The sequence below is a fragment of the Erythrolamprus reginae genome, chromosome Z (assembly GCF_031021105.1).
Source record: "Erythrolamprus reginae isolate rEryReg1 chromosome Z, rEryReg1.hap1, whole genome shotgun sequence".
Taxonomy (NCBI): domain Eukaryota; kingdom Metazoa; phylum Chordata; class Lepidosauria; order Squamata; family Dipsadidae; genus Erythrolamprus; species Erythrolamprus reginae.
Window position 1 is genome coordinate 54,613,056 of NC_091963.1, and position 22,001 is coordinate 54,635,056.

The following is a 22,001-nucleotide window of genomic DNA, read 5'->3' on the forward strand; positions in this document are numbered from 1 at the left end:
AACCAGATGAGAGAAGTGACCTCCCAACTTTATGAAAATGGAATTAAATTTTCATGGCGTTATCCAGCTACAATATTTGTTTTTAAAGATTCCAAGGCTTTCCAGGCGAGATCGTTGGATGAGGGGAGAAATTTACTTCATCAGTTGGGATTAAATCCGGATGGAGAGTCCCAGGCACAGACATCGAAAAGCCGGCCAGAAGCAGCTGAGGGTGAGCTGTTTATGCTCCAACCGACCCGTGTAGCAGAACAAAGCAGGGCGGAGAAGATCGCAGCACTCCAAAAGGAACTGGATTCTCTCCAGGAAAAAGAGAAAGAGAAGAGGGATGAGCCAAGGGTCACCCGCCAGAAGAAAAAATTATAAACTGAACTGAGCTGACTTGCTAATATGGTACCATGATTTTCAACTGATTAATCTTTTTTTTGTGTACTTTTTTTCTTGGTTTTCTTCGCTAACTAATAAAGGGAGAGGAGGGAAGGAGGGGGAAATCTTTTGATACGTTGTAAAATGGGGAGAAAGGGGGAGCTTTCTGGTGGAACGCAGATCCAAGAGTGCCTCTCAATAATGAAAGTTTTTTTCGTTGCCTCCCCCTGGGGGGGGTTAGGGGAGTGGCACTAGGGTGGGGATTCATGGTAACTAAAAAACATTTTTCCAGTAGGCTCTGTTTTGCAGGAGGGGGAAATGTATTTAAAATTATGTAAATGGGTGATATAGGGTTATTATCATTGAATGTAAATGGTCTTGCATCACAGAAAAAGCGTTTTAGGATCATGAAGCTGGCTAGGGACAGTAAAATTGATATTTTACTTTTATCAGAAACTCATAAAGGAAGGGAAAAAACAGATAGATTAGTTTCAAATAGCGAGTGGCAACAAGTTTATGAGTCGAGAGGAACGACTAAATCAAAAGGAGTCGTCATCTTGTTTAACCGAAGAGTGTACTTTCAATTAATTAATATTAAAAGGGACAAACATGGCAGAATGTTATTTATTAAGGGGAAAATAAAAAATAAGTTAGTAACCTTAGCGGTAATTTATGCTCCTAATGTAAATGCAAAACAATTTATAATAAATGTAAAACGGAAACTAGACAATTTTGCGGAAGGTATAGTGATTTTAGCAGGCGATTTCAACTTGGAATTAACAGCAGGGAGGGGGGAAAAGAAAAAGTTACACTTAAATAAAATCAATATGATAGATTTACATGAAGACATTGTAAACAGAGACACCTTTTATTCTGCAAGACACAATAAATTTAGCTGTATTGATTATATGCTAATTAATAAGACAAATGAGGCAAAGCTTAAGAAAGCGGAAGTGAAAAGTATCTGGTTATCAGACCACGCACCTCTCCTGGTAGTGATTGAGATAGAGAGCTGTAGGAAACAATGGATATGGAGATATAACCCTCTAGTTTCAGCTAATGATGAGAATAGAATTAAATTACAAAGGGAACTGAATGGATTCTTTCGTACTAATGCAACAGGCGAGATTAAACAAACAATAGTCTGGGATACACATAAGGCTGTTATGAGGGGTAATTGTATTAGTACAGAAGCTTTTATTAGGAAATCCTGGGAAGCTGAGAGGAAAAATTTATTGAGAGAAATAGATTTAATCCAAGAAACTTTAAAAATTACAAGAAATAGAGAATGGAATTCATTATTATTACTTAAGAAAAAGAAATTGCAATTACTTGATGAAGAAAGATGGAATAAAATGAAGATGATTATAAAACATAGAATTAGGGGATGGGGCAATAAATCAATGAAGCAAATGGTACATTATTTGAAAAAAAGAAAAGAGAAATCCCACATCTCTGCTTTAAAAGATAAGGAAGGCCTAATTAAACGTAGTAATCTAGAAATGGAAAAAATAATGAGAGATTTTTATGAGAATTTATACAAAAAAGAGTATGTCACTTCGCAAACTATAGAGGTTAAAAAGAAATTAAAGGAAGAGGATAGACAAATGCTAAATGCAAAAATTACAAATGATGAGATATCTAGAGTTATTAAAGGGTTGAAACCTGCTAAAGCCCCAGGTCCAGATGGTTTTACTGCTGAATATTATAAAATGTATATGAATGTATTATTACCGCATATGGAAAAATTGTTTAACAATGTAATGGAGACTTTTGAAACTCCACAGACGTGGAAAATGTCAGAAATTATAACGGTCCCAAAACCAGATCATGATTTAACTGACCCAGGTTCTTATCGCCCTATCAGCTTATTAAATCAGGATTATAAAATATTTATGAAAATATTGGCAAACAGGGTGGAAAATATTCTACCGAAAGTAATTGGAGAAGATCAATATGGATTTGTTAAAGGAAGGAAGATTTACAAACCAATAAGGAATGTGGTCAATGTTTTACACCATGCTACCAATACCAAAAGAAAATTAAGTATCCTAAAATTAGATGTCTATAAAGCTTTTGATAAAGTTAACCACAATTACTTATTTCAATTATGTAAAGATTTAAATATGGGAGATTCATTCTGTAGAATTATAGAAGCAATATATAAGGATAATATAGCTCAAATCAGAGTAAATGGTAACAGAAGAGAAACGATTAAAATTCAGAATGGAACTAAGCAGGGTTGCCCACTATCTCCAATGTTATTTGCATTAGCAATTGAGACTTTAGCAAACAAAATTAGAAATGATAAGGAATGGAGAGGTTATCAAATAGGGAAATTTGAATTGAAATTAAATTTGTTTGCAGATGATGCTATAGTGATGTCCGAAACCCCAACAGAAATGATGAAAAGAATAATGATATTGCTCCAGGAATTTAAAGATCAATCTGGACTTAAGGTTAATATAGAGAAATCAGAGATAATATGTTTAAATACTGGCCCTAAAGAGCAAATCGAGATACAAAAAATATCAGGATTGAAATTAGGTTGCAAAAAAATGAAATATTTGGGAATTTGGTTGTTTAAGAATCCAATAAAAATAGTGACGGCTAATTATAATTTAATATGGAAAAAAATCCAGAAGCAGATAAAAAATTGGAAGGGTAAAAGGTTAGGAAGAATTGCCAAGATTAGGGCCCTTAAGATGATGATTATACCAAAAATGATGTATTTGTTTCAGGTTCTACCGGGTAGTTTTCCTGAGGCAAAATTAAGAGAATGGGATAACAAATTAAGTTATTGGATTGAAGGAGATAAAAAACCCAGAATAAGGAAGCATTGGCAGTTTGCACAAGAGAAAGAGGGAGGTTGGGGCAGTCCATGCTTAGTATTATATAGAAATGCGTTTCAAATGGAAAGGTTAATGGAACTACAGTTATGGGGGGAAAAGAAATGGGTAGAGTTAGAAAAAGAAATCAATAATATAAACAACAAAGAATTATTATTTAAAAATTGGACTAGAATAGAAACCAGTAAATTAAGTGATCCTTTTAAAGCATGTTTAGAAATATGGTATAAATGGCAGAGGAAAAGTGGAATAAGGGTATCCAGGCTATCAACGTTATATGTATTGAATATAGGGGATGATGTTAATTTAAGTAGAATCATTAAGGTATTAAATAGTAAAGGGATAACGAGAATTGAACAATTATATGAGAAAGATGGAAGAGTCAGCAGAACTCGATTGGAATGGTGGATTGGTAAACAGAAATGGTTGCAGATTAATGCAATAAGTACATATTTAAATAAAAGTGAGAATAAAGAAGCTTTCTTACGAGAAGAAAATTGCTTAGAAAAAATAATAAGAGAAAAGATAAATGAGAGCAAAGCACAAGCCGGCAATATATACAGAATGCTATTGCAGATGGAAGAGGAAGTAACAAAAAGTTTGACAAGATGCTGGCAAGACGATTTACTAATAAACGAAGGGGAAATGAAAGAAATAATAGAAAATATATATAAGATTAAAAATACGAGAGTTAGAGAGATGAGAAGGAAAATTTTACATAAATGGTACTTTACACCAGTACAAATTGCACACTTCCAGGGGAAAGAGAAGGGTAAATGTTGGCATGGGACCAGGAAAAGGGAATTTTTATACATATGCTCTGGGAGTGTGCAGAAATTCAGAAATTTTGGAATGTAGTGCAGAACGAAATTAACAAAATGTTAAACATTAACTGGATAATTACAAAAGAAATAGCAACTTTAATTAAATATAGGGAATTAGGAGAATTCAAGGAAATCAAAGCCGCAGCATTGGAAAGTGCCCAAGCGGTAATGGTATTAGGTTGGAAAGATTCTACAAAATGGACATTAAAAAATTGGTACTGGTACATGGTGGACCACATACATTTTGAAATTATGGAAATAAGATTAAATAATTTTGATGAGAATAAATTGGAGAAGTTGATGGTGCGATGGAATAAGGTAAAAGATTATATGTTAAGTAGAATCTGTGATGTAAATACGAAAAATAAATTGCAATCACTCTTTTAGTAATATTTGACGCAAGATAGAGCCAAGGAATAACAGATAAATAATTAAATCTTTTTTGAATCCTCTTATATGGGTGGCGGGGGTGATGGTGTGTGTGTTATTGTTAGGTGATGGGCACATGCACTGTGCACTGTTATATGTTTGTTTTATGTACATTTTTTTTAAAAAATCAATAAAACTTTATTAAAAAAAATATTTTCTGCACTTTTGCTAGATTTTTTAAAAAAAATATTAGTAATAAGTGAACTCTAATTTTTAAAAAAATAGTTTAGAAACATGCTGAAGTTACATTATATTGATAACTGCTATGACATTAATACTTCCACCTGGCAAGAAGATGCAAATTCCAAGCCAGCAGAGAGATAAGTTCCTGCTGCTGGATAGGGGTGGTGGTAGTGGAAGTGGGCACAGGGGAAGTATAGTAGGGGAAAGTACAAGAAGTACAATAAGGATTGGGAATGTAATGTGGGGGAGCACAAGATGCACAGGTCAGGGAGGGTGCATAAGAGATGAAGATTGGGGGAGATGTATGAGAGTCCAGCATAAGTGAGGGAGAAATACAAGAGTGTGACACAAATTCAAGAAAATGCAGCTGCGGGGGAGAGATGCCAATGATTGATATGGTGTGTGCACAAAGGAGGTGGGGGAGACTTATTCCAGTGACTTGCCACCTTTCCTGGCATCTTCCCCATGAATAGTCATTAGTCAAGGATTACCCATATATGTATTAAATATTTTGTTTGTTCTTTTATTAGATTTCTATGCCACCCTATTCCTAGGACTCAGGGTGGCTCCCAACAACATAATATATAAAATGTAGAAATCTAAATTTAAATTTCTTGAAAAACTAGTCACTCATATTCAGGCAATCAAACATGAATTCATTCGTCAGCTGGGGCTAGATGTTGATCTTGCCGGCCCCAAGTCTGGTGGCAAAGATGGGTCTTTAGACCCTTGCGGAAGGTGGGGAGGCAGTGCGAATAGAGATAGAGGGAGTTTGTTCCAAAGGGCCGGGGCCACCACACAGAAGGCTATTCCCCTAGGTCCTACCAGGCTACATTGTTTAGCTGAGGGGACCTGGAGAAGGCCAAATCTGTGGGACCTGACTGACCTCTGGGACACATGAGGCAGAAGACAGTCCTGTAAGTAATCTGGTCCGATACCATATAGGGCTTTATATGTTATAACCAACACTTTGAATTGCTCAGAAGCTAATTGGTAACCAATGCAGCTCGCGGGGTGCTGGAGAAACATAGGCGTACCTCGGGAGGCCCATGACTGCTCGCGCGGCTGCATTTTGCCCCATCTGAAGTTTCTGAACATTCTTCAAGGTACATAGAGAGTGTTGTAGTAGTCGAACCTCAAGTTGATAAGGGTGTGAGTGACTGATTAGAAATTTCCAGTCCAAATAGGGCCGCAACTGATGTACCTTGCGAACCTGGGCGAACGTCCTCCTCGCCATACCTGAGATGATATTCTAAGCTCAGCTGTGGATCGAGGAGGACATCCAAGTTGCGGACCCTTTCTGAGGGGAACAAAATCTACCCCCCCCCCCCCAGTAATGGATGGACAGGTGGAATTGTCCTTGGGAGGCAAAACCCACAGCCTCTCCATCTTGTCGGGATTGAGTCTGAGCCTATTAGCACCCATCTAAATGCTAATAGCCTCCAGACACTTCCACTGCTTCACTGAATTGACACAGGTTTTAATGTGTTTCATGGGGTGTGCAGGGCATTGGGCTTTGTACTAATTACATGGCACTGGACCAGAATACCTCCGGAACCGCCTTCTACCGCACGAATCCCAGCGGCCGATAAGGTCCCACAGAGTTGGCCTTCTCTGGGTCCCATCGACCAAGCCTTTTCTGTGGTGGCCCCGGCCCTCTGGAATCAACTTCCCCCGGAGATTAGAACGGCCCCCACCCTCCTTGTCTTTTGCAAGTTACTTAAGACCCACCTATATCGCCAGGCATGGGGGAACTAAGACATCTCCCCCAGGCTTATTATATTTCATGTTTGATGTGTATGTGCTGTATGGTTTTTAATTGTTGAGGTTTTTATATATTTTATTATTAGATTTGTTCCATTGTTATACTGTTTTTATTATTGTTGTGAGCCACCCCGAGTCTTCAGAGAGGGGCAGCATACAAATCTAATAAATTGAATTGAATTGAATTTCTCTGGAATTAATGTAGCCATGAATATGATGAAAGGGCAGTTTTTAAACAATGAATTGAAAAATAAGTCACCACAGTTTTAGAACTGATTAAAGAGTAATGATAATTTCTTCTTTCCAAAGTATTGTCATCTTGGCAAGTAACAGGATTGGATAGAAAATAGTATTTTTTGAAAAGGATGGGATTGATCCGTAGAAAGTTTGAAATTGGAAATAATTTTTTTGTGTGATGTAGAAGACTACTAAATTAATTTATCTTATATTTAAACAAGATTCTAAATTGCATTGGGTTTACTTTATAAAAGATTAATAACCTGTTCGGGTATGCTAGGCTAATCTTGTGATTCAATGATAAAGTTTTTCAGCACAAGTAAATAAAACACTTTCTTGTTCACATTGCTTTCAAATATATATTCAATTTATATATATAGTTCTAGTTCACATTTTTTCAGAAACAGTTCACAATTATGGTAGCTCTCAACAAATGGTACTAACACCTGGTACCTAAAATCATAGCTAGTACAGCTCCCTTGTGGTCATGTGATAAAAATTGGGTTCTTCAGTAATTTGTCTGCATTTACGACCACCAGGCAAATCAATTCCTATGGTCCACAAATCTCTCCCCCCCCCCCTTCATCTTTCCATTTCTTCATCCTACACAATGCACTAAGTGGCAGCATCCTCTACTTCCACCACAGGGCAATCTCAGCCAAGAAGTAATGCTTTGAGTTCCACAATACAGTTAGATAAATGTTGCAGTTCAAAGTTCCAGCTGTAAGTACCTCCCTGTGTATCATAAACCCTGCTGCTTCCAGCTGACCTTTGCTACCTTCCTACCACTGCTGACAAGGCATGCGTGGCCTGAATCTATGCCAGGCAGCTGCTAGCCATACCTTCTTCTCGATGCTATTTGCACCACATCTTCCCTGGCCACCTGCTCTCACGCCACACAGCACTACTTTCACCAACTTCTGCATCATCTGAGTTCTTCACCATCTCCATGTGACACTCCTGCACTCCTTACCTAGAACTTTTACCAGTCTTGTTTAAACTGCACACCTTAAATTACAATGACAACTATGTCTGGATTGCCATTGCTAAGTGATGTGTCATTGCACAATATCACTGCATCACTTAGCAATGACAATCCTGGACTCAAATTGCTGTGGTAACTCCAGAACTATCTATACATGTTCGTTTTCTGATGTACATATTTGTATGCAACTTTGGAAAGTTGTTAAACTTCAAATTCACAGCTGGAAACTGTGTCTATTAAATTTGAAGATGTTAGAGTGGTTTATTTAAAAATTAACCAAGTTCAAAATACCTAAAGTTAAGGTAAATTTAAGGAGAATATATTTATTTATTTCTTTTAAAAATTCTAGGTAGGAAAAGCTATGTCATCAAATGAGACAGCAGCCTATGAGATTATGAAAAGCCTAGATGTGGATTATGTCTTAATAATATTTGGAGGTGTAATTGGATATTCTGGTGATGACATCAACAAATTTTTGTGGATGGTGAGGATAGCAGAAGGAGAACATCCTAAAGATATTAGGGTAAGTCAAAACATTTTTAAAATGTGCACATGAGGTATTCCTGCAAAAGCTTTTTGCTTAACTGACAAGATTGTGTATAAATTTTCGTCTTTCTGTAAAAGAAATTATCCCAAATATTTTTGATATTTCTATGGACACTTATATACATTGACTATAATTACATAGTATCCTAATGAACTAACATATTAAATAATAGTTACCAAAAGTGAAGATGAAATGAAAACATATTATCACTTAGTCTTATATCAACAAGACCAAAAGTAAAACAAGGAATGATTAAATGAATATTTAAAAATTAATTAATAATCAAACCATTTTTACACTTCAGTTGCCCACTATCTTTTTGTAAGAATTCTTGAAGCACTATACAGATTGATTGACAATCGGTCACTTAGCAAATTTTCAAAGTTGCAACAGACTTCTTTGGGGGTATTTATGATCTAGTTTGTGTACACATAGGTATTTGGCAAGCAGCCACATTTATGGTTCTTTGCAGTGTCCAAGGATGATATGACCATATATTATGATATCTTTCCCAAAAATTGGTATTTACTTCTGGTTTTTGGCTCACAATGACTTGTTGTTTCTTTTAACAAGCAGTGCATTCAATTAATGACCAATGGGGGGGGGGAATCAAAATCAGGTGGGTCACATGAGTGATTTATTATTGCCATGACTTAGGACTCTGGTGGACAGCTCCATTATGGTTTTTAAGTGAAAAACTACTTGTACACTCCTCACCATTGTATGTTTCTTAGAATAAAAATACAATCTCTATGAGAAAATTAAAGCCAGTCTTGAATCACTCTGGGTTTTTTAGCTATTACTTGTTTACAATAACTGATTGTTGTAATTTTTAATTCTATTTTATCCTGTTTTTCTAATCTGACTTCTTCATTTCCTTCTTTTTCTTAAAGGAAAGTGACTATTTCACTCCACAAGGAGAGTTTAGAGTTGATAAAGCAGGATCTCCAACCTTGCTGAACTGTCTTATGTATAAAATGTCTTATTACAGATTTGGAGAAATGCAAGTTAGTGCTAAGGTGGTTTGCACCTTAATAGTAATTCTTTACATTTCTATGTTTGTTTGTTTGTTTGTTAATTTGTTTGACTTGTATGCCACCCTTCTCCAAAGACTCGGGGCGGCTCACAGGATATGTATTGTCAGATACCTCGTCTTACGAACGCCTCTTCATACAAACTTTTCGAGATACGAACCCAGTGTTTAAGATTTGTTTGCCTCATCTTAAGAACCATTTTCACCGTACGAACCCGAGCCCGGGTGCGTGAGCTCTCTCACTGCGCGTGTGCTCTTACTACCGTGGGGATTCCCCAGCTTTGTGACTGCCCCGCCGGGTTTTCCCCCTTGCTTGTCATACCCGCCGGGATTCCTCGCCTGCTGCCGCTACAGGGATTCCCCTACTTTGTGACTGCCCCTGCCAGGTTTTCCCCCTTGCTTGCCACCCTCGCCAGGATTCCTCACCTCTGGACTACTAATGCCAAACCGCCTGGGATTTTCCCTTTGCTTGCCAAGGCAGTCCGGAGGCGGGGATCTCCCCTTCCTAACTGCATGGCCAAGAGCGGAAAAGAGAGCCAAGTTCCGCAACCTCCTGTGCATCTCTTTCCCCCTCCTCCCTTGGCTTCAAATAGAGAAGAAGAAGGGGGGCACTGGCTGCAGAACCCCAGGGACCCCTCCAGCTCCGGCCACGCATGCACGTGTTTGCCTGCCTCTTGCACCCCTATTTCCCCACCTGGCTGTCATCTTGTAAAGAAGCGACGAGGAGGAGGAGCCGGGCACCGGTGGTGGCAGAGGAAAGCGAATGCCGGGGAGCTGTCGGCCGGTCAGGAGGCTGGGAGACGGGAGGAAGAGGATGGAGGGAGGTTGGGAAGAGGTGCGGTCGCCCAGCCGCAGGGGAGAAGAAAGGCTGGCAAGACCCGAAGCTGGAGCCGCGCCTCCTCCTCCTCCCCACCACTGCCTCCCAGTTGAAGAACCTTCCCAAGTTTAGAAAGGGCGCAAGGCGCAGAACCTGCACAAGGCCTGAGTGCGCCATCCCCAGGGCAGGAGGGCTGCTGGTGTCCACAGAGGGCATCGCAGGACAGAACCCAGCTTTCCCAGCAGCAGGAGTATCGAATGGCCTGGGGAGACTCCAAATCCCCTACGGAGGGTTGGCAGCAAAACTGCAGAATACGATCCGCAGGTCATTTCAGCAACCTTTGATGTAAATCCCCCCCCCCCCTAGCATTTGCAGGACACGCCGAGGTTTCCCGGCCTCACTTCTAGGCGCCGGTCTCCCGCTCTGCCCTGCTACAGGGGGGAAACCAGACCAAATCTGAAGCCACTGACGATCCTAGAACCCCAGTAGGGCCTCCCAGACATGAAAAATCTGAGAAGATGCATGTACAAACGGCCCGTGCGTTCACTTCCCTTCCCTTCCAGTCATTGCAGCCGGACAGTAACTGTGGACTTTTCGGTCTTTGTGGAAGGCCAGGCAGCTTCCCCCACATGTCAATCTACCCACAAGGCTCTCTCCAGGCAGCCTGCGCTGTCTCCCCCCTCCCCGTCTCCCACACCTCCTCCACCCGCCCCCAAACAAGGATCCGAATGCCGGCGGTAATGAGGCAAAAGGGGTAAGTTTTGGGATTGCACGCATTATTCGCTTTTACATTGATTCCTATGGGAAACATTGTTTCATCTTACGAACTTTTCTTTTTACGAACCTCGTCACGGAACGAATTAAGTTCGTAAGACGAGGTACCACTGTATATCCCTGACAATACATTTCACAGATTGTGACTATATAAAATCATCATTAATAAGCCTTTCTATAACATGATAAAAGTGAGGTAGTTCTTTTTATCTAATCCTAATAAAGAAAAGAAAGGAAATTTTTCCTTGTAATGATGGATAAGCATGCAGGGGCACAAATTATTTTTTAAATCAATCCTTTAACAGTTGTACTAGTTACTATTTTGTTACTGAGCTCAATTCAAAGTTTGGTTTTTACCTCTCAAAATTTAAGGTTAGATTGCTTTCAAAATTCCATTATGCCTTTATATTTCCTTGTCAACTAAGATATAGCAAATAGAGGCTAGTGAAAAGGTAGTCATAATGGCATTTAATTCTCACTGGAATCTGTTTTGGTTTAATTTTAATTTTATTTCAGAAACATTCTTGAAATATGCTTTATTTCAAAAGCATTCTTAGTGCCAATGCATGATCTACATTTATAACTTTTGTATATTATGATTATTAGTTTATTAGGGTTTTTGGCTACAGTTTGAAATAATAAATCAAGATATTTCCAAGAGGGGAAGAACTCTGTTGAAATTCTTGATATTTTCTCCTTTTTTGTACTGAAACTGCTTACTTATTTCATATTTAATTTATATAGTTTAATTCTGGACTTCTATACTGTGCGGAGTAAAAGGGCTCATGATTTGTTTCATATTATAAATAACATTATCAAATCTGTTACCCATGTTTTCAAGATGATGTATATACCTTCATAGTTTGTCTAGAATTTAATATACCTGCACGCTAATGGGTTGCATTAATTTTGTAGCTGGATTTTCGGACTCCCCCAGGATTTGATCGAACCCGCAATGCTGAAATTGGTAACAAGGACATTAAGTTTAAACATTTGGAAGAAGCCTTTACTTCAGAACACTGGCTTGTTAGAATATATAAAGTGAATAAGTTAGATAACAGAGAAACACTGGACCATAAGCTTAAGCTAACCAACATTTTACCAAAACAGAAGTATTTGTCAAAAAAGGTGGGTTCTTACTGAAATTTTCAAAGGAATTTTTTTTAAAAAAATAATTTTAAAAAAAAGACAAACACAACATACAAGCATACATTTATACACATATAAATTAAATATTTTCAAGTTGGTCAACATCCGTACTTTGACATTCTTATCTATATATTATACATTTACATATCTGTACATATAGTCTTGTATAGGGAGCCAATTTTCATTGTGAGTTTTCTTTCCTCTTTTGCAGCCATTTATATTACATTGTCCAGGTAGAATAATAGTCCGGATCTTTTTTGTTGTTCAATTTTATAGTTACCCAGTCCATTTCTGCATTGTCTATTTTTTTTTATTGTCTCTTTATTTCCAGGTATTTTTGAGTCCTTCCATTTTTGTGCATAGGTGATTCTAGTCACCATCACAATATATAGCAATAAATATTTGATATTTTGGGGGTATATTTTCCTAATAATACTTAGTAAGAATAGTTGCGGGGTAAATTCAGCCATGGTTCCTGTTATTTCTTGTAACCATCTATGAAGGTTTTTCCAATATTTTTTAGCTTCAGGACACGTCCACCATGCATGAAAGAAGGTGCCTCTTTCCTTTTTATACTAATAGCAAATCTGTTTACAATTTGGATATATTTTAGCCAATCTATTTGGGGCCAGGTGCCACCAATAAAACATTTTATATTGATTTTCTTTGTACGCAGTTGATTGGTTAATTTAATGTTTCTATTCCAAATTTGCTCCCAGTCTGCCAGGGGTATATTATGGCTGATATTTTTTGCCCAGGCGGTCATTGATCCTTTTACAATCTCCTCCTGTTTATCATATTCAATCATATATTTATATATTTTTGATATCAATTTTCCTCTGGGCCTGTAAGCAATTTATCTAACTGTTGCGTTTGGGTGTCTATATCAGCTCCTTCAGAGTCTTTTTTGTATCTTGTTTGGATTTGTAAGTAGATCCACCAATCTATGTTAATGTTTTATTTTGCCAATTCTTCTCTACTTTTTAGTTTACCACATGGATCTAGAATGGATAAATCTCAAAAACAAACATATATTACAATTGGAAGAGCACGACCTCGAAAGAGGTTGGCATGCATTTCTTTGGGACACTGGTAACAAAACACAAAAATATTCAATAGACACCTAATTAGGAACTATTAAGCAATTGCAAAGAAATTAAATGGAAATACTATCTAAAAGTCCCAAATTGTTTATCTACAATGGAGTCATTAATATATCTAAACACAATTGACATAGCAAAGACAATCAAATATAAAGAAATTCAAAGGAAAATTTTAATACTGTGCTTGTTTTATCAGATATGCTATTAGGACTTTATTAGCCACATAAATGGACACTTTTGTTTCCAATAAAAGAACAACCCAAATAATAATGGTTAAAATTTGATTAATAAAGCATGTGGGGTTATATTTACCATTGTGCTCATAGGCAGACTGTGCCCCCAAAATTCCAGGAAAGGGACTATCTAAAATACATTAATAGTATTCTAGTTATTATATTGGGTCACTTATTAAATGTGAAATTGTCTTTCTGAAAAATTATGCTTAAGGAATTTTAGAATGACTTATTTTGTAAATTAATTAAACCTGAACTTGACAGCTCAAGGGTCTGACTTTTTCCTGTTTTAAAATCATTTCATTTAAATACATTTTTATCACCATTATTGTGTGGTCATCTAGTCTATTGGACAATCAAGTCTTCAGAAATGAAAATAAAATTCTCTTCAAACAGAAAGGTTTTACCTGATTTTTTTAAATAAAAAAGTAATCTACTGTAAACATTCAAGCAGCAATTCTGAGTGTGTTTGTGTACACACACACACATACACATGTACAAGCCCCACAATAATTCTTTTAAATAATTTTTTAATCAAGAGATTTATTACTGCAGTTTTGGGAATAATACTTCTTGTATTGAATGCTAAAAAGTTACAGTGGCATTAGCAAAAAGCAACAAGAATCAATAAATATTTTTCTTTGCTACTGGACAATATCAGCGTGTCCAGCAAACATGGAAAACCGGGAAATCAGGGAATTATCAGGGAAATTTGAGAAATATCAGAATTATCAGGGAATTTGTGAATAAAATAGAATAAATCAGGGGGGAAACAAACTGTATTAAAATGTTTAAAAGTTTAAAACCTCTATACCTCCCAGGCAGCCAGATAAACGGAAACATGACGCAACCATTAGCAATAACTAAAGGAGTACGTCAAGGATGCCCTATGTCGCCTCCGCTTTTCATATTAACATCGGAGACATTACTAAATAAAATACAGAGCAATAAAGAAATTAAGGGTACGAAAATAAGAGATGAGGAATATAAACTGCAAGCATACATAGATGATGTGGTCTTTTTTCTTGAACAGCCAATACAATCAGGACAAGAATTAATCAAAGAAATTGAGAAATATGGGGTGCCGGCAGGATTAAAAATTAACAAATAAAAGACTAAATTGATAATGAAAAACATGACATCAATGCAAAAAAGAGAACTGGAAAGATTGTTGAATTTACAAATAACCCAAAAGATCAAATATTTGGGACTAACAATAACAAATAAATGCTCCTCAATTAGGAAAGATAATAATGACAAATTACCACAACAAACAAAACAGGTTTTTGAGAGATGTAAACTTTTACAACTCTCCCTATTAGGTCGGATCGCAGTAATAAAAAGAGCATATTACCCAAATTTTGATACCTATTTCAAACAGCCCCATCAAATTATACACCAATTTTTTTTATGAATTGGATAGAACAATTACAAATTCATATGGCAAAATAAGAAACCAAGAATAAAATTATCAAGCTTACAGGATAGCAAAAGCAGAGGTGCCCTAAGGCTCCCAGATTGGAAACTGTATTTTAAAGCTGCCTCCCTCAACTGGATAAAAAGAATGGATAAAGTTAACTAATAAACAAGTACTAATTCTAGAGGGTCACGAACTATAAATGGGATGGCATGCATACCTCTGGAGGGATGGCTCCAAATTATATACAGATTTTAATCAACATTTAATTAGGAGGTCATTGATAGTAACTTGGCAGGGAATTAAAAACAAATATTATATTAAAATTCTGAGATTGTTATCTACAGCGGAAGCAATTATATATCCAAATTTGATAAACCCCACTAAAACTATAAAATATAGTGATACGTTGCATCCCTCCGAAGTGCTAAAAAGTAAAAAAGAATTAGAACAACAAAATATAAAAATTGAATGGTGGCGATACATGCAAATTAAATCAAGATATAAGAAAGACAGAGAAGGGACAGGTATTGATAGAAATATACATCCACTGGACAAAATCTTGTTAGGACCAGATGAAAAAATAATATCCAAAATATCCAAATATCTATTAGAAACAGATAAAATAGAAGAAACGGTTAAAGAACCAATGATAGCTTGGGCCAAAAACATAGGACATAGTATCCATATGGCTGACTGGGAGACTTGGAACAAAGTATTCAATGAAAATATTTCATTCATTCAGATCTAGGATGTGCTATTTGAGTGTTCCCCTTAGTTTTTTGAGCAGTATACAATATTTAATTACCCATATAATTATGGCAGCACGGATATCCTATGCACAATTCTGGAAAAACAAAGAGATCCCACCATAAAATAATATCATAGAAAAAATGTATAGATGTGCACAAATCAATAGGATTACCAAAGAGATTAAGGGAACTAGCAATTCAGGGTACAGTGATCCCTCTATTATCGCGAGGGTTCCGTTCCAAGACCCCTCGCGATAATCGATTTTTCGCGATGTAGGGTTGCGGAAGTAAAAACACCATCTGCGCATGCGCGCCCTTTTTTCTATGGCCGCGCATGCGTAGATGGTGGAGTTTGCGTTCCCCGCCGCCCACGCAAAGGGGAAACACGATTTGGCTCCTCGCTGCTGCTGCGCTACCGAGCAGATCAGCTGCTGGGCGGCCGAAGGAACCTTCCCTGGGTCTTCCCGGCCGCCCACGCAAAGGGGAAACCCCGGCTCCTCGCTGATGCCCGCCGCTCACCCGCCCGCCAGCAAGAGGGGGAAGACCCAGGGAAGGTTCCTTCGGCCGGCCAGCAGCTGATCTACTCGGCGCAGCAGCAGCGAGCAGACGAAGATCGGGGTTTCCCAGCCGCCCACGCAAAGGGGAAACCCCGGCTCCTCGCTGATGCCCCCGCTCGCCCGCCTGCCGCCCGCCAGCAAGAGGGGGAGAGATAGAGAAAGAGAGAGAAGGAAAGAAAGAGATGAGAGGGAGGAAAAGAGTGTGAGAGAGGAAGAAGCAATATAGAGAAAGAGAGAGAAAGAAAGATGAGAAAGGAAGGAAGAGAGTGACATCATCGGGTGGAAAAATCGCGATATAGCGTTTCGCAAAGATCGAGATCGCGAAACTCGAGGGATCACTGTACTATGAAATTTGGAAAAATTGGTACGATTGTATGGGTAACAAAAGTAAAGACAGGAATAAAATGTAGAAGGATGTATCAAAAAGAATATAGAAATGTGTAACATGTATCTATAAGAAATATAATACAAGATATCAGGTTTAAATCTGTATTAAATTATTAAAATGTTGTTTTCTTTTAAAAATTTGGAAAAATTAATAAACGTTATTTTTTTAAAAATGTTTAAAAGTCAGTGAAAAATCATGTAAAAAAACCTGGATTGCTCTGCCTGGCAGAATCAAACAAAAATGAGCATAACTGTGGTAACAACTTGCTTCGTCAGCTGCCGATATTTCTCCATGGCTTAGCCATTTGGTATGATGTCATCCATGACCCCACCTTAACTAAATCGCAAGTTACAAGGAAATGTCTAGGAAATATCAGGGAATTTCAAAATGCTTTCCCCCTGGACACCCTCAATATGCTAAATAATTGTCATTCAAATTAATTGGCAGTATTTGGTGCAAATAAGTAGGTTTAATTGAAAACAGCAACAATGACTAAAGAAAAACTTGAATAGAATAACACAAATTTGTGGCGAGGGATTTGGGGAAAGTGCTACATGTCAGAACTGGAAATATCACATTTCAAATGTGCTACTTCCTACGTTTCTAACCTTGACTTAAAATGAGGATTCTGGAGCAATACAAAAACATTGTTGCTAGAGCATTATAAATAACTAATACACTATTCTCTTTTTCTTTTTAGACTGCCAAAAGGAAGCGTGGCTACATTAAGAAAAAACTAATTTTAAAGAAAGGCAAGAAACCCAGCAGGAAGACAGTTTAAAAACACTGTACTGATTGCTGATATTGAAGCCGTTGTCCTTGAGATAACCAGTCTTTGCCTTTCAGGTCATGTTTCACAGCAACATGAGGGTACAGATTATTGTACAAAACTTTCAGGCAATGTCTGACTTAAATTTTGGCTTATCGAGAACAGCTGTTTTAGATTTATATTGTGGAACAAGACAGGACTGCTGTCCAGGTCTCAGCAGCAGATTTTTTTAAAAATCGATACATATTATCCTTCATATTAAATTTAATTTGAACCGATTGCACCAAAGAGCCCTTTAATTCAATCCTTGGTACATGCATACTTGTCAATTTTTTTAATATGTTGACTAACAATATCTCAACTGGAATGCTAAAATGTGAATTGGCTATCCAAATTGAGACGCAACAGTGTGAGTTTGTTGACGTTTCAGCTAGTAGAACCGCTTTGAAATATTTATTTTATAAGACAACACTTGTTACAGTATGTTGTGTTAAGGACTATATATCTAGCTGCCATTTCACTAATCAGTTCACAATCACCAGTTATGTGCTTGGATGAGGCCATTTATTGCTTCCCTTCAAAGGGAGATATTTGGTAGATATTTCATAGAAAAGATAAATACAAGGGCTACATTTGAACCTTATATCTGACACGACAGAAATGAATGCTATTGAGCACCATAGCATCTGGTGGTCTCAAAACATCTTTGTTTAATCAGAAGTTAATATTATACAATAGTTTGGCCTATTAGGAGAAAAACTGACAAGTATCCAAACTAGTTTCCTGTGTCTATTTGCAGGCAGAAGGTTTAGAAATCTGCCTGCTTACCTATCTTTTTCATGAGTTTGGCTTTCTGGAAATAACTAAGTTTTTCTCTATATTTTTATTTAGTGCTTCATTTCATGGAATTTCTATTTTGCATATATGTTATGTTTTATAGTTTATGAAAAAGATTTTATCAGGTGTACTAAATGGAGACTGAACATGTTCAATTTCCAACTATACAAGCTTGAACATTATTTGCTATTTTATTAAAAATGTATATGGGATAGGATTAATTGATGGCCAAAGGATATAATTTTGATAACAAAAAAACAGCTTAGGCCATCTTTGTTGGTGTAAAGCAGAGTAGTATGTACCTTCCCAAAAAATATAATTTGGTCAGTGAGAAAGTTACTACTGACATTAGAGATGTATAATTTTTATTTGTATTTTTTTCCTTTTGGATTTAATCAATAATGCAGTTGCGACATTTTTACAAAATCTGGATTTTTGACCCTTTGTCATTGAAATTATATTATTTTGTTGCTTTACAACTCAATGCAAACCCATTGTTGATTATAGGGATAAATAAAGTTAAATCGAGTTTTTGTGTTAAATGGCTGGCTGCTATTTTTTATTTACTAGCTTGTGGCTTCAAAAAGGACCTGACTCACAATTCATTCAAAACTATTTCTGGCAAATATTTTTCTTTCTACTTTGAGAATTGTCAATTTGACTATGACTTGCTTATACATTTTCTCTTGCTATAAATTCTTCCATAAACATAAGCTAAGCTAAATTTACAAATATAATAATTTGGGACAAACTGAAAAATGTTTTACACTATCTCAAAAGCTGCCTGAGCCCCTTGGGAATAATTCGGGCAAAGCAATGAGGACTGAAACTGACAGTTAATAATGGCTTTGCTGGCTCCTTGTGTTGCTAAAACAGAAGGGAAGTAAAATTGCTAGTGGTTTCTGGTGCTGTCCCAAACTCTGTGAATCCACAAAGCTTTGTTACTCTCAATTTCACCTCAGTTTGCTCATTGGACAAGTTGGGAGCAGATTCTCATCACCACCCCACCCACCCACTTGAAAAGATTTTGGAGACTTTCTATACTGGGCTGCAGATCAGAGCGACTCAGCTCTTTTTCAGCCTGGTCATTGGGGGGACGGTGGGCTGTGAAAGGTTGGCTTGAGCCTGTGTCAGAGAAGAACTATCTATGGAAAGACCACCAGTTGACCCACTTCCAACATGGGCTTTGTTTGCTGCAATATGTCTACTGATGCATGCCTCTGTGCTACATGCCCTCCCCAGCCGCCTCTTGGCTTTCCCTCCAGCAGCTATTAAAAGTGGCCCGATTCCGCTCTCTCTGGGCCCGGCTCCTTCTGCCTTGTCTCAGCCTTGGGACCCAATCTGGCACCCCCTCAGTTCGCCTTCTGTCCCCACCCCGCAGAAGCTCAGGGAGTAAGGACAGGGGAAGGGGCTGTGGTTTCAGGGACGGAAGTGCAGTTTCTTAGATTTACCCATGAACCGTGTGGCACTGTTCCTGATTTCAGTCTGGGCATGATGGAGGAATCCTAAGGACTGGGATATGAAAACATGGATGTTGTCATGGTTGTTCCTCATCTGCAGATGCAAAAAGAAAAAAGGCATAGAAATTCTGGGCAGAGAGGATGATGTCATCCATCCAGTCCTGTCCTATTCTGGGCCAGTTCTCTCCACACCTTCTCCTGCTGCACAGATTCTCTGAGTTTCTCTGTGCTCCCGCTGGCGTCAGCTTTGATGATATCCAACTGCCGTGTTCTTTGATGGCCTTGTTTCCTTTTACCACTAACTCTTGCAAGCATAATTGCTTTATCCAGTGAATTCCTCTGCATGATGTGGCCAAAATAGTAAAGATATAAGTAGTTCTCATCTTACAACAATACGTTTAGTGAGCGTTCAAAATTACAACAGCACTGACTTAAGACCATTTTTCACGTAACTGTAGCAGCATCTTCATGGTTACATGATCAAAATTTGGATGCTTGGCAATTGATTCATATTTAGGACGGTTGCAATGTCCCGGGCTCATGGGATTCCTTTGTGACCTGATAAGCAAAGTCAACAGAAAAGCCAGATTCACTTAACAATCATGCTAACTTAACAACTGTAGTGATTCATTTAACAAGGTCATAAAATGGAGCAAAAATCATTTGACAGATGTTTCACTTAGCAACAGAAATGTTTGGCTCAATTATGGTCTTAAGCAATTATTTGGCCATACCTTGTATCTCTATTTCTCTTTTTCTGATACACCTCAAGCTGTTTGAGAGCATTTTCCTAAAGCAGGGAGGCCCAGCAGCCTGGCTTTGGACCTCTGCGGGAAGCCTTGCAGAGGAATGGAAACGGCCAGCTCCACTTGTATATCTGTCCTCAGGCTAGAATGAGAGCTGGGCACATCAGTGTGTGACTACGGAAGTCTTCTTGCAAGGGGTTCTTCTCTTCACGGATGAAAGACTTGGCTTTTGTCTCTTTCTATGTTTTACTCAGTTCTTTTGTTACACTTCTTCCAAGGGACCCCCGAAGCCTCGGTCAGTGTGGCTGGGTGTCAGACCAAAGACAGAAGGCTTGGAGGTTTTGGCCTGCCACATTATGCTGTGTTCTTTTGGAATGTTGTGGGAAAAGGGGAGGGGCAGTTGCATGAGGTTTCAAGGTCATCTTTTGTCAGCACTGGGCCGGAAGAAGATAGGCATATACAGACCTGGTGGCAGAAAATTATTGGCCCGTGTGACAAACTTGTGGGTGTGGGACAGGAGAATGAACTGTAATCTGGAAGTTAAATTCTGGGGAAATCAGATCCAGGCTTCTCCAGTGACGTGCCAAGGTGGCTTTAAGGATGAATTGGAACTTTGAGAAAGTATTTGCCTTGGACTCTGATTTAAACTTAGATGTTAGTGGGAGTGCTGACACTGGGAAGGAGACTTTTCCTGTAATTCAGATACAGAAGGCATGGCAAATGGGAGCTGTGAAGTCATGAGGCTGATACAGAATTTATCTCTTCTCATTTAAATTCAATCCAGTTTCACCCCGCATTTTCTTGTATGTAGAGGAAGTCCTTGCTTAATATTGTTCTAATAGCCATAAGGCTTAGACTTCTATATTGCTTCCCAGTGCTTTAAAACCCTCTTTGAGTAGTTTACAGAACCAGCCTCTTTCCCCCAACCATGTAGGCCGCTGCGCTACCACGACCGACAGAAGACACGTGAGCCGCCAGACAGCTGAGAGGCCTGGCGGCAGCAAAATCAACAGCACCAAAATCAGCAGTGGCATCCCGAAAGTGGAGGAGCAGCAGCTCCCGATGCTGACCAGCCCAAACTGTCAGCCCCCTTTACTGCTGCAGGCGGGTAGCCGCCCATCCGTCAGGCTGTCTTCTGCCTCCGTATCCGGAGGCACACCCAGGGCCACCGAGGGTTCCTCCCCAAGTGGTGCCGGCACCGAAAAAAGACAGGTCCGGCGAGGGGGCTCAGCCTTGGCCGCCACCACCGCCCAGAAATATAAGGCACCCCCCCGAAAATAAGACGTAGCACAACTTTTGGAGCAAGAATTAATATAAGACAGTGTCTTGTTTTCGGGAAAACAGGGTAGCTAGAGGTATAACAAGCAGGAAGAGGGAGATTGTGATTCCGCTATATAGAGCGCTGGTGAGATGACATTTGGAATACTGTGTTCAGTTCTGGAGACCTCACTTACAAAAAGATATTGACAAAATTGAACGGGTCCAAAGACGGGCTACAAGAATGGTGGAAGGTCTTAAGCATAAAACGTATCAGGAAAGACTTAATGAACTCAATCTGTATAGTCTGGAGGACAGAAGGAAAAGGGGGGGGACATGATCGAAATATTTAAATATGTTAAAGGGTTAAATAAGGTTCAGGAGGGAAGTGTTTTTATAGGAAAGTGAATACAAGAACAAGGGGACCCAATCTGAAGTTAGTTGGGGGAAAGATCAAAAGCAACATGATAAAATATTATTTTACTGAAAGAGTAATAGATGCTTGGAACAAACTTCCAGCAGACATGA

At 38.4% G+C, this 22,001-nt stretch overlaps 1 protein-coding gene across 5 annotated transcripts in view; it reads left to right on the forward strand.

Annotated features, from left to right (window-relative positions):
* The window catches only part of STT3B (STT3 oligosaccharyltransferase complex catalytic subunit B), a 164,500-nt gene extending 145,948 nt beyond the window's left edge, over nt 1-18,552 (forward strand). For 3 of the 5 annotated variants that reach the window (XM_070727285.1, XM_070727288.1, XM_070727287.1), the window contains exons 13-16: nt 7,984-8,157; nt 9,075-9,200; nt 11,721-11,933; nt 17,105-18,552. In XM_070727285.1, the coding sequence (XP_070583386.1) occupies nt 7,984-8,157; nt 9,075-9,200; nt 11,721-11,933; nt 17,105-17,185 (594 nt within the window). In that variant the 3' untranslated portion in view covers nt 17,186-18,552. The remainder of the gene's footprint in view (nt 1-7,983; nt 8,158-9,074; nt 9,201-11,720; nt 11,934-17,104) is intronic. The other 2 variants (XM_070727286.1, XM_070727289.1) reach the window with 1 other exon arrangement.
* The last annotated feature ends 3,449 nt before the right edge of the window (nt 18,553-22,001 follow it).